The 12,006-nt window shown below is 49.2% G+C and overlaps 2 protein-coding genes across 2 annotated transcripts in view; one reads left to right on the top strand and one right to left on the bottom strand.

The window, feature by feature from the left end:
* The window catches only part of KIAA0319L (KIAA0319 like), a 65,803-nt gene extending 60,421 nt beyond the window's left edge, over positions 1 to 5,382 (bottom strand). Inside the window, exons 1-2 of the mRNA XM_019512217.1 lie at positions 5,273 to 5,382; positions 4,329 to 4,495 (exon numbers count right to left, since the gene is read on the bottom strand). Coding sequence (XP_019367762.1) covers positions 4,329 to 4,470 — 142 coding nt within the window. The 5' untranslated portion in view covers positions 4,471 to 4,495; positions 5,273 to 5,382. The remainder of the gene's footprint in view (positions 1 to 4,328; positions 4,496 to 5,272) is intronic.
* A 299-nt stretch (positions 5,383 to 5,681) lies between these two features.
* Positions 5,682 to 12,006, top strand: part of NCDN (neurochondrin) — an 8,232-nt gene continuing 1,907 nt past the window's right edge. The window contains exons 1-6 of the mRNA XM_019512218.1: positions 5,682 to 5,887; positions 6,888 to 7,029; positions 7,484 to 8,479; positions 9,352 to 9,584; positions 10,736 to 10,960; positions 11,670 to 11,812. Of these exons, the coding sequence (XP_019367763.1) occupies positions 6,904 to 7,029; positions 7,484 to 8,479; positions 9,352 to 9,584; positions 10,736 to 10,960; positions 11,670 to 11,812 (1,723 nt within the window). The 5' untranslated portion in view covers positions 5,682 to 5,887; positions 6,888 to 6,903. The remainder of the gene's footprint in view (positions 5,888 to 6,887; positions 7,030 to 7,483; positions 8,480 to 9,351; positions 9,585 to 10,735; positions 10,961 to 11,669; positions 11,813 to 12,006) is intronic.

The following is a 12,006-nucleotide window of genomic DNA, read 5'->3' as shown; positions in this document are numbered from 1 at the left end:
ACACACCACCACCGCATGAAGCTCCTGTGCTCATGAAAAGGACTAAAAAGGATGACACACAACTGCTAGATGAGATCAGCAGTCAGCGCCACCAAGCACCAGGCCCTCCACATGAAAAAGACAGGGAACCCCACAATGAACTCTCAGGGAAAGTTTTCTCCTGCCACAAAGTGAAGCAGGCACATTCTTCTCCCTTATATGTTTTTACCCCTCAGGCAAACTTTCCTGCTTACCCTTATAAATCCTCTCATCTTTTTCTGGATCCTGAAGTTCTTGGCCTCAGCAGTTATTTATGTGCTATGTAAACAGCTACTGCCTTTCATCTGTTTGAAATGTGCAGTGGCTCCATTTCATTGCCCACTAGCCCCATTTGTTTGATAAGAAAAGAAAAGAGGGAGCACAGTTTTCCTCCACTGGGTCTATTTGTTATTCCATACTCTTCCTCTCACTCTAGCCTTTCCAATCACAGGGGTGGGTGGAGAGTCAAGGAGACTGTACCCAGCTGAGCAGGAAATAGAGCATCAAAGATAAGGGATTTCATGTTGTGCTACAGAAAGAGCTTAATTGGCAAGGTGTGATCTTGTAAGGGTAGTTATAAGCTGCACGGCTACAAATGCTGTTTTTAGCACTCAGAGGAGAGGTCTGGAGTTTGGATTCCTGGATGCTAAGCCTAACCCTGCCACTGGCCTTGAGCAAGTCAGAGCCTCTTACTTCAGATAACCTATTCAATTATTTGAAGGAGTTAAATGAAAGGAATTATAGCTTCTAAGGACTCATTTCACAAGCCAATGTGACACTCTCCAATTTTAGATTAGTGGCAGTGCTGGTCACCATGACTACAAAAGCTGTTGGTTATAAACTGTAGTTTATTACAAAGTCAGCTGCTTGCAAAAATAAGATCTTTTGCACTCTTTCAGCCAACATTAATCAAATTCCAGAGGCTGGCCACCAATGTGCTGCTTTTGCCTCAACCTTTAAGGCCACAAATTAAAAGTGCCCTTTTCTGCTTTAATTAATGATTGGATTAATAAAGCAATACCAGCAAAGTTACCAATTGCATAGGAACACTTTTGGCCCTAGCCAGTGCTTTGTTAAACACATCATTTGGAATCCCCTATGGGAAAGCAGATGTTAATATAACCAGACACCTGTCAAAGGGAGTAGCAGCTAATTAACAGCCCTGTTTTAGCCAAGTATAGCCTGGGTTAGATGTTTTGCAAGCTTTATGCACACACTGATCCACAGCATCTCCTACTACTCTGATCTTTGGCTCTGCACATAGACTCACTATTCGCTCTACTCCATTACTGGGTTTCTTGGATAAAGAATGTCACTCGGGTCATAATGTGCGACAGTTTGAAGCGTTGCACAGTCAGGACTGGTAAAATAGTAAAGATTTATTTTTGCCTGCTGATGCTGAGTCAGCTAACTTTTAAATGAGATGTTCTTGGTATGGGATAATGTTAATTGGAACCAATCTGCTGCACAAGCAAAAACTTAAGTCCAGAGAAAAGCCATTTAGGGTCACCTTTATGTCAAGTGAAATCTGCCTATCTCACTCTGATGTAAATGAACAACCAGCCATTCTAGTACACTATAACAAGCATCTTGTTAGATGATGATATCTCAGAATTGCTTGGTTATTTCTCAATAAGGGTTTTGTTGTCGAGTTTTTTTGCTTCTTTTGCTGCAGTAAAATGGAGCTGGAAAGCATTCACTTGCCCACTCACCAGAGAGAGAAGAAACTCTTCTTGCTGGGTGAGGATTCATTTCTTCAGGATTTCAGATTTCATGAAGAAAAAAAACAAAACAATTCTAGTCCTTGTAGCTATCAGCACAACTTTACAGAATGTGACCAAATCAGGCACACCCAGAGCCATCCCCCTGAGCCCACAGGCAGCTTTCGTGCTTTTGCTGTTGCTCGTAACTTTGCCAAACACTAGTCAGATACAGAGTGCTAGGCAGAACTACAGGCTGTAGGGAAGTCATCAAGAATCATGCTGGTTTCATGCTGATACTGGGAAAAGCTACAGACAGCAGAAGCTGGGACTGGAGTTATTTACTAGGGAAGAGGTAGAGTGCTGTAGTCTTCCCCCCACCGAGAAAGGGGAGGAAGGGATAGAAGTACCTTTCCCCACCCAGCTGGCAGACGACAGGCTTTGACAGTGCTAGAAAGGGACTGATGTAAGGACCACAACCCTTCCCTGGACAATGGCCTAAAAGAAATCCCAGTACCCTTCAGCCTTCCAAGAATAAAGACTGGCAGGGAAACTCATGGTTCAAAAACCTGGCTGAGATAACCCCAAGAGTCAATCTGTCTGGCAGTTTTAACCCTCCAGAAAAGTTCACGTGCATGGACTAGCAGCAGTAAGCCAATCAGAGCCATGTTAACAGATCTCCATTAAAATGATCAAGTCCTGTGATGAATTTTTCTTCATTTAAAGCTATAAATTAGGTTGATAATAGTATTAAAAATAACAGGGGGTAGTCTACAAGGTCTACTTTGCTCTGGAGTTCTCTGGCCTACGGACACTAAGTCTGAGAAGTAAGTGTGTGTGTTGCTATCAAAATTGTTTCTTACATAGTAATTCAGGTTAGAGATCTAGGGCTTGTCTCCATGGCAAAAATATTACCAGTTGTGCATGTAAAATTATAATGGGATAGCAAGTGTGGGCCCAGTTTCAGTCTGATAAATGTGGCTTTTTCCAGATTAGTTTAAAAACCCCCTCCTAAGAGGAAGAGAAAGCACATTTATTGAGAGGTAAGAATAACAGCAAATTGCCAAGCATGGGCTGCTCTGTGGTAAAGTAGCTATGTGCACAATCTTACCTGCGGTACACAGGAAATCCTAACCCCCAAACCATATGTACATACACTAGGCAAACTAATTAACCCCCAAATCACCAACACAAACAGAGTGTCCATACAGGAGCTCTGTCACTGCATCGACTGTTACATGATCAGCAACTCTGGATTTTGAAGTTTTATTAAAGACAGGAAACTGTGAGCAGGAAAATCAGCCTACAGGAAACATGCAAGCCTACTGATAAATGCCAAGGAAGGGACAGGGCGACTGGAATGCTCAGGAATTCAAAAGCATCTTTCAGCACACTTTGGACTAGAAGACTGCAGTCACCCACGCAGCTCAAAGCAATTAAACCTACCGCTTGGCAAATGTCAAGAAAGGTGCGGCGAAACTAATACTCCGCAGCAGCCTGAAAAGAACAGCATGGGGAGCAGGGTGGAAGAGACATCCTGGCCATGACGTAACTAATAGGAGGAAATGTCCTTGTTAAGACAAAGTTTAGTATTACATGCGTTAGCAGACTGGTGACTTGCAGACTCTGCCCAGTGAATTCCTTGACCCACAAAAACTCATGCATGCAAACATTACCCGTGGCCATATCTTCACTGGGATTCTACCCCATTTAACACACCTAAAGCAAGGGCTGAAACAAAACAAAAAAATGAACCTCCTCTAAAAGTGAGGAAACCAAGTCTTCAACACAAACTAAGAAAAACTCCTTCCCTTCTAAAAGTACTTTTGGTTGCTGTACACTACATAAGAAAACCAATCTGAAGTGAATTCAGTTGACTGAAGTGATTTACTGCCTTTGTGGAAGTTTACAGTCCTGACCAACTTCGTTTGGCTTCAATCCACTGAGTATTGTTAAAGTGATGGCATTTTCCCTAGTATGATTAGGAGTCTCTTTTATAAAAAATAAACAAGAATTTTTGACTCAGAGGACTTGCAAAGAGCCTCCTCACGCAGCCAGATGAGCACGTATTTATGCTAGCTGGGCAAAGGAATGAATTTTCTTTGGGAAGGACCATGTTATTTGCCACCTGGGACATATGCAAGATGTTGCTGTTGACTCTTTTAACAAAGGATTTCCAAGCCAGCCAGCCCATCATTTTAGAATCAAGTAGTGCTAAAGTTACCTTTCCACTAGAAAACCTGCTTTTTGAATCCCTAAGAGCAGTTGTTTTCAAACTGTGATCTCAGGACCCCTAAGGGGTCTGCGAAAGATGACTAATAAATCAATCAAAAGGATGTGAATAACCACACTTACAATTCAAAGGGGTCCAACACCTCCATTCAAAAATTTTTAGGGGTCCACAAATGAAAAGAGGTTGAAAACCACTGCTTCAGAGGCACACTGCTATATAGACAGTCACCCTGCTCTTCCTTCGGATTGGTTTCAGCTCTTGCACCAGCTTGAGCGCAAGAGCTGAATTCACACTGAGCCTCCAGCCATTAATGTAAAGGGTTACGTCCACGTCGTGACACAGAAAGAGTTCACCGAAACCGAGAACTGTATAGTCACCTGTAGATGAACACAGGGCATTCAGGCAGGCGCAGACGTAGAACAGGTGCAGCTTTCCCAGCCACTTTGCATGTTTTCCCAGACAACATCCAGATAAACCATGAGAGCTGATGCTGAATTTGGCTTCCAACCTCTTCTCCATGGCCTTCGCGGGCAGAATCAGGGCTCTGTAAGTACACAGGACAGATCAAGACACTTGTCAGCAATATATATAGCCTGTTCTTCACAAAAAGGGAACAAGAGGAATGGGCACGTTTAACTTTATCCCTCGCAACTCAGAGCAACTGCAACGAAGTATTTACCGCTATTATGACGGATCTGATACCAAACTGACGGCAGCTGAGAAGCTACAGGCAGTCCTTGACTTACAACGTTTCAAGTTACAATGTTTATAAACGGACGCCCCATTTCAACTTTCTGATGTTGGTTTCGACTTGACCCCACGCCGCGTTGCCTGTCCCCCTGCAGAGCATCTGTCCAAACTTCCTCAGACACTTTCTTTTAAGACGGCAGGAGAGACACCAAAAAAGCCTGAGGCCAAGACTCCTGCAAAGGCCCTGACCAAGAGCCCGTCACAAGATCCAACCCAGAGCCCTTCACCAAGTCCAGCAAAGTCACCTCAAAGAAGTCCTTCCAAATCAATACGATTGCTATTTACAATACATATACATTAAAGACCCATCTATCATTGATCGAGTGCAAAATCCCGGGTTATTTTTGGTGAAAACAAGGTGCTGGGTCTCGGCTCAGGACCCAACCCCCCATTTATAACGTTGTTTCCCGTGGGAAAAATCGGTTGCTCGGAGCGACGACGTCGGGGTGACAGAAGCGAGGCGGGAAGGAGCCCGCGGAGCGCGACAGGAAACAACCCCCTCCACTTGGCCACCCGGAGGGGCTTCCACACGAGCTCCGGGGACGCGACCGGGGCGGAGGGAGGCACGTACCGCGGGCGCTGGCGGCGGCGTCAGGCGGGCCAGGCCCCGCGGCCATGGGGCAGAGGGGGCCGGGCTGCGGCTCCTGGGGCCGCTGCCGCCGCGCAGCCAGAGGGGATGAGGGGGCGTCACCCGCTGACCCCGGAAACACAACCGCCGGAACCGGAAGTGGGAGGCTGCCCTTCCTGCCACACTTGCATGGCGGCGGCGGCGGCGTCACCCGCCAGCTAAGAACGCGGCGCGCCGTTGGCGGGAGCGGCAGTGTGGCGCTCGCGGATTGGCTGAGGGGGAGAGCGGGGACGAGGTGGAAGGCTGGCGGCAGGCGGCAGGTGAGGGTGGCGTGGGGTGCGTCTGCGTCCCGGTAGGGGTTTAAGACCCTGCCTGGGCATAGCCCTGCCTTGAGCAGGGGTTGGGCTACATCTGATCTCTTCAGTCTCGTGGTCTGCAATCGCCCTACGAAAGGCCCCTTCCCATTCCCGCCTGTTTGCAGTACGGGGCCTGGCTTCAAATTCTCTATACGAAGATGCTACGGGGCGGTCCTGGGTTTTGAATCCGCAGCGTTACGGCTCGTGGGGGCGCGTTCGCGCGGCGTCTTTGGGGGGAGGGAAGGAGGCTTCTCTGCTATCGGTCAGTCAAAGCCAGGAGCCTCCCTGCTCAATTTTATGTCGCTTTTTTAAAATGATCCCAGCCCTTTAAACCATCCCCCGCAACCGTTCAGACCAGGTTTTGGGGTTGAAAAGCAATTTTCGCACCCAGGGGCTGGAGATACCTTGCGTTACAAGTGATAACGAACTTCTCTGAAACCCTGGTTCGTAATGGAAACGCTCGGGACTGGTTATTGACCCAGCTGCACACGTGCCCTGCTGTCGATGAGGCAGACAGAAGACAGTGGCAAGTAGCCCATGCGGGCGGAGAAGCTCCTCGACGGCGTGCGATTAAAAAGGAGCTGGGATCTGCTCAAGTGGAAGTTTGTTGTCCTCAGTTTGAAGGTTTTGTCGCTCTTCCTGTCTTTAAGAGCTCCCCCCCGCTGCTGCTGGTGCGAGGTGCCCGATGCAGAGCCCTGGACACTGGCGTCAGGATCTGCTCACTAAGGCTGATAGTTGATGCTACAAGGAAAGGTGCAGAGCAATCAAGTGCGCCAGGCCGGCGTGTGCCTGGTGGGGAGACACCTTGCCTCCTGTAGCCGTCGGCCTGTGCCCTAAGGCTGATGCTCTGTTACCCAGAAGGGAGCATGAAAAGCAGCAGGTTTTATTATTGGCCATAAAATAACCCAGTTTATTTTAAAATCCAACTGTGACGTTTGACTCCCTGATCCACTCCCCTGGACAATTCCACCGGCTGAGTACGTGCCATGTAAAGTGGCTTTGCCCTTTTGTTTTTAGATCCACCTGCAGTTAATCAAGTGTCTACTTGTTTTCTGATTATGGGAAGGAATTAAATGCTGGGTGGGGGGAGGTGGGGGTAGTTTGAACAGCTGTGTCCTGTTTCTTCACTCGACTCCTTCCCATTGACATCCCTCCACCACATACAGTTTTTTGCTTTTCTGAAGCCGCTAGGATGAGCAGTCCCTGTTCAAGCCCAGCACTTGTGGATTTGCTAAACCCTGGCTTTTCTTTTTTATATCCAGAGCTGGACTTGGCATCATGGCTTCAGATTCAGGAGCTGTTCCCAGTGCTGGCAATGCAGCCAGGAATGCAACACTAGAGCGGTGCCTTGACGTGCTCAGAGATGCAAAAAATGACAGTGAGCAGTTTGCAGCACTTCTCTTGGTAAGGGCCTGCTTCAGGCTGCAGCAATGGCATGCAGCTGGTTCCAGAGCAAATATGGGACCAGCTGCCACCATATGAACCTGTCTGCATGGAGGAGGTGGGGTGTTAGCTTCAGGCACTGGAAAGCAGAACTCCTGGGTCTCATCTCTGTCTTTGCCACCAAGCCACAAGACACCTGGCAGATTGCTTTAACTCTCAGTTCCTTGGTCTCCCTGGGTGCCTTGAGGTAGTCATTTGGAAGGTCCTCAGAGTTCAGAGTGTTCGTTAGTAGTCAGACTGTTCAGAGGTCCAAGCCTCCATCTAGGTGTAGAGGCAACTAGGTGCAGGGTTTTCTTTGCTGTTTAAGTTATTGGTGTTCCTCTGGCTTCCTTCCTAGTTGTTCAGCCTTGTCCAGAGCTTCCAGCCAGGCCTACGCATGGTTGTGGTGCAGTCTGATGCCTGGTTTGTTTTGCAGGTGACCAAAGCAGTCAGAGCTGGAGAAGTGGACTGCAAAACCCGCCGCCGGATCTTCGATGCAGTCGGATTCACGTTCCCAAATCGACTTCTTGCTTCCAGGGAACCCCCAGCTGGCTGTCCAGAGCATGTCTTCAGAGCACTTGGCCTGACCCTGCTGACATGTTTCTGCACTGATCCCGAGTTAGCCAGCCACTCCCAGATCCTTAACAAAATCCCCACCTTCAATGATATCCTGGCTTCCCCATGCAATCCGGATGACACATCTACAAGCTCCATGATTGATGATGTTTACCAGTGTCTGGGTGCAGTCCTGGCCACTGCCAGAGGCCCCAGAGAGTTGGTGTCCCGAGGAACTGTGTCAGCTCTGTGCCAGGTGTATCTGAACAATTCTTACGGCCATGAGCATGCCCTTCAGTTGCTTCAGGGACTTCTAGCCACAGCAGAAGCGAGATGCTGGCAGAGAGCCACCCCTGACCTCATGGCTGTGCTGTGCAAACTCAGTGACATGTTCCACAGGGCTGAAGACATGACCAAATTCCAGATGTGTGCAGTCCTTCCTTATTTCATGCCTCTACCACCACTGCTCACTCAGCACCCACGGGGCTCCAAATGTCTCCACAACTTTTACAGAGGGCTAGCCAGCATCCTTAGCAGCAGGCTGAGCCAGCTGCAGCGTGACCCTGCACTGAAGCTGGCTGCCTGCCTCTCGCAGGCCTATGGCACAGAATGGATCCCAGCAGGGAATCCTGGGAGTAAGTTCCTGGCCTTGCTGGTGAACCTGGCTTGTGTGGAGGTTCGGCTGTGCCTGGAAGAGCCAGACCCTGCAACAGTAGATGGGAAGGAGGAGGTGATGACAGCCTGTTACATCCTCATTGAGATGGGCATCTTGGAATGCATGAGAGAAGAGAAACCTCTGCTCAAGGAGAAGCAGAAAGTGCAGCTTGTTGGAACCATGGGGGAAGCATTTGGGGCTGTCATATACTACCTGCGACAGGTATGGGGGGCCTGGAAATACCTTCTCCTTCAAGCAGGTGTAATGGGGACCATCACCAGGGAGCTCCCTCTGTCACTGCATTTGGCTAGATACAGAAACGCACCCCGGCCTTTTCATGTTTAAACCCTTCTGGTGTTGCTTTGCTGCAGTTGAAAAGCTGCATCTAGAGGCTGATGGTCCCTCCTCCCTCCATTCTCCATTTTGATCCGTGGTCCCAGTTCTCCAGCCCTTACTGGCTTTGAAAGGGTTTTTACTCATTCACCCAAAGGGTGTCCAAATCTGACATGTTACATGATGCTGGATTGATAAACTCATGGTTCTTCTTGCTGATGTTCCCACTTCCCCACCGAGCTGGAAATTTGGCAGCTGGTATCTAAAGAACAGCTTGGGCTGGGAAGCAGCACTTTCTAGCATCAGAAAGCACAGCAGGCTGCAGACCTGTCCCTGGTCCCTTGATCTGGATCCAGACTGGAATACAGCAAGGCCATGGGCCTAGGAGCAGTGTTATCTTCATACCCTGAGTAGCTTCATGGCAAAGTAGCACAGTTTACTAACAATGTTTTCAGAGTGCTGAAGGGAGTTATGTGCCCACTTTCCATTGATGGTCCATCAGCTCCTCAGGGCTCTGGAGATGCTCGCCTGAACTCCAGATTTCTGTTAAAAGTGAGAAGGCTGCCAGACATGTCTCAGTCCCAAACCTCACAGGTGTGAACTGCAGGAGCCAGCTATTCCTGAGCTCCCCCTCCTGGCCTTTACTAGGAGCTCCCTCTCCTGGCCTTTAACAGCTCCAAGGCAAAGACCTGAGGCTTAATCAGGAAAATGTCGCTGTGCTCCCCAGCTCTGGCTTTATGCCTGCTTTGTTCTTTTTGCAGGTGGGATGGGAGAAGTTGGGGGAGCCTTTCATATTTGCCTCTGTTCGAATCCTTGGGGCCTGGATGGCTGAAGAGACATCCTCCCTCAAGCAGGAAATCTGCGACCTCCTGCCTTTCCTTGTTCATTATGCCAAGACGCTTTTCAGAGAGGGGGACAAAGCCATGTGCTGTCCTCAACAAACAGCAGTGCCAGGCAGCCCTAAGGACTCTGCATTGCCCACAGATGCTCTGAGGTGAGTATTGCAATCACAGGGTAAACACGGGTACTGCTGCCTCTGTCAGACCAGTCTTTACACAGAAACACAGACGTCATCAGCCCAGGGGCCTATCAAGCAAAAGCCCACATGCAGCCCCAGAAAAAAATGAAATCCCCAGGACATAGGGTTGCATGGCAAAGGTAGATAAACCCCTTTGTGAACCGGTGGTAACAGACAGTCCTTGAAGCATGAGGTTTGATTTCTCTTGTCTTGGCAGACCTGCAGCAGTCAAGATTCATGTATTTGAAAGTCTTGCCTTGGCCTTTGACTGGGTTCCTCCTGCAGGCTAGGGTCATTCTGTCTGAAATAGCATTTGTTTTATTCTAAAAGCACTGAGAGTGCTGGCATCTATCATGGAGGTAGCAGTCCTAGCCTTGCCTTCCCTGTGTCCCCCTATTCGTTCCCCTCTTCATCCACCCTTTCTACCTCCCACCACTGTAGCCTCAAAACACTTTTTCTCCCAACCAAAATCATTCTGCCCATGCAGTCCAGGCACTTGGGTCTCGAGTGACAGGAGAAGGGATATGGCTTTGCAGTATTCTGACAGGATGTTTGCAGTCTCCCACTTCTCCCACCCGGTCTGTGATGGGAGAGGCCAGGATATGGAGTTGAACTTTCACACAGGTGCAGAGAATCAGTCATAAAGCAGCTCCACTGAGTTGCAGGGTCCCATGATGAGGAACTGACACTGCATTTCTGGTAGAGCAGCATAGATGGCAGCTCTTAAATAGCAAACAAAGAATAAAAAGCAGTTGAGTGGTCACCGCAACTCACTTGGGAAGCTCAATAGGGGACAAGATGCTCAGGGGCCTAGCAAGAGATCCTGGGTGATAACAGCTTGGGCAGATGAACTCTCTGAAGGACACAAGAACTTCAGCCTTACCGGTTAGGGGCCAGAGCAAGACCCTCAGAGGGGCAGGTTATCCTGTGTCTGCCTATGGCGTGGGGCTGCTCTTTGCGGTAACCTGTAGCAGATGGGGAGCAAAAGGGCTCATCTAACTTGTCATTTTCTAGTTTCCTTTTCCCTGCTGGTGCCATTGCCCCATGCTCTAGTTAAAACCAGCTCTCAATATGAGCCCTTAGGCCGCCTGACTGCTTCAATGCATGCCAGATCTCTTTCCTTTCAGATTTCTGCTCCCTGCCTTGTGCCACTTGACAGCAGAAGATCGACCCCGGGAAATCCTCATCTCAGAGGGGGTGCCAGTCTTGCTGTGCGAGTATTTCCTGCACCAGTGGGAGGTGCTCACCTCCGAGCCCCAGCCCTTGGCTCTGCCAGACAGCGTAGAGGTCAGCCTGCAAACCACTTGCGGGGTGTTCCTGAACCTTGTGGTAACCACTCCAGACTTGATCAGGTAACAGCCTCAGGGGCTATAGGAATGGGCTTGGTTTGAGATTTTCAGTGGAAGAAAGCAGGTGACGTGTGCAATGAGCTTGGTGGGATTCAGCCCAGTTTCAAGCACGTGTCAGCAATTGCTTGCCCGTGAGAGAGCAAGGATTGCATATGCCTTTTTATAGAAATCCCCTCTCAGCTTTCAGGTGAGTCAGGAGCTCCGTTGAGCTGCCAGAGTTGCACACCTAGACCTTTGAACTGCATTAGAGAAAACCAAGTCCAACCATTCTGGGCAAAGGCCTGAGCACCTAGAAGTGCAGCTCTGGCCCAAGAGGCATTACCTTGTGTTCCTGCCACCTGTGGGTCTGAATTGGGTTGGCTGCTGCTGGTGCTGACAAGGCATCTCCTTCACCCCCTAGACTCAACTGCAAGGAGCAAGCCAGTATATGCTGTTCCTTGCACATCACTGACAGAATAGCTTGGGGTGCTGAGCATGAAAGAGCCTAGTGGGGTTTCCAGTCCCAGCTGGAGATTGTAGCTGCACCACAGAGAGGGAGAAAATGAAAGGTGCCCACTTTCCCCACCCAGGGACCACCTTACCGCCACTTTTCAGGTCCTTCTTATCTAGGAGTCCAGGACACAGGGCTGCTACTGCATTGCTTCTCTCTTAGCCTCTCCAAGTGCTTCTGGCCCTGCTCAGAGATGTCTGTCTGGCTTTGTTCTCTCCCTAGGCGAGATGGATGCTTTCCCTCCTTGATGGATGCACTAATGAAGTCCCTCCCGTTTCTGCTGCCCCGGCCAGGTCACCTCATACTAGCAGCCAATGTTGCCACACTAGGCTTGATGATGGCCAGGATATTAGCCAGCTTTCCAGGTAAGAAGTGCTGTTGGAGTTGTGCACTTTGTCATTAGCCATAAAGGCCTGGAATCAGGATGAGTGATCCAGGACCCCCGCATCCCATGGAGCAGCATGTGTTCTGCACCTCCTTAAAAAAAAAAAAAAAAAAAAAAAGCTGATTTTGAGAAGCATCCCCAAACCATACTGGGGGGTTACACACAAATTCACTT

This window comes from Gavialis gangeticus, unplaced genomic scaffold (genome assembly GCF_001723915.1).
Source record: "Gavialis gangeticus isolate Ggan-Ray unplaced genomic scaffold, GavGan_comp1, whole genome shotgun sequence".
Lineage (NCBI taxonomy): Eukaryota > Metazoa > Chordata > Crocodylia > Gavialidae > Gavialis > Gavialis gangeticus.
This window is presented reverse-complemented; position numbering and strand designations above follow the sequence as displayed.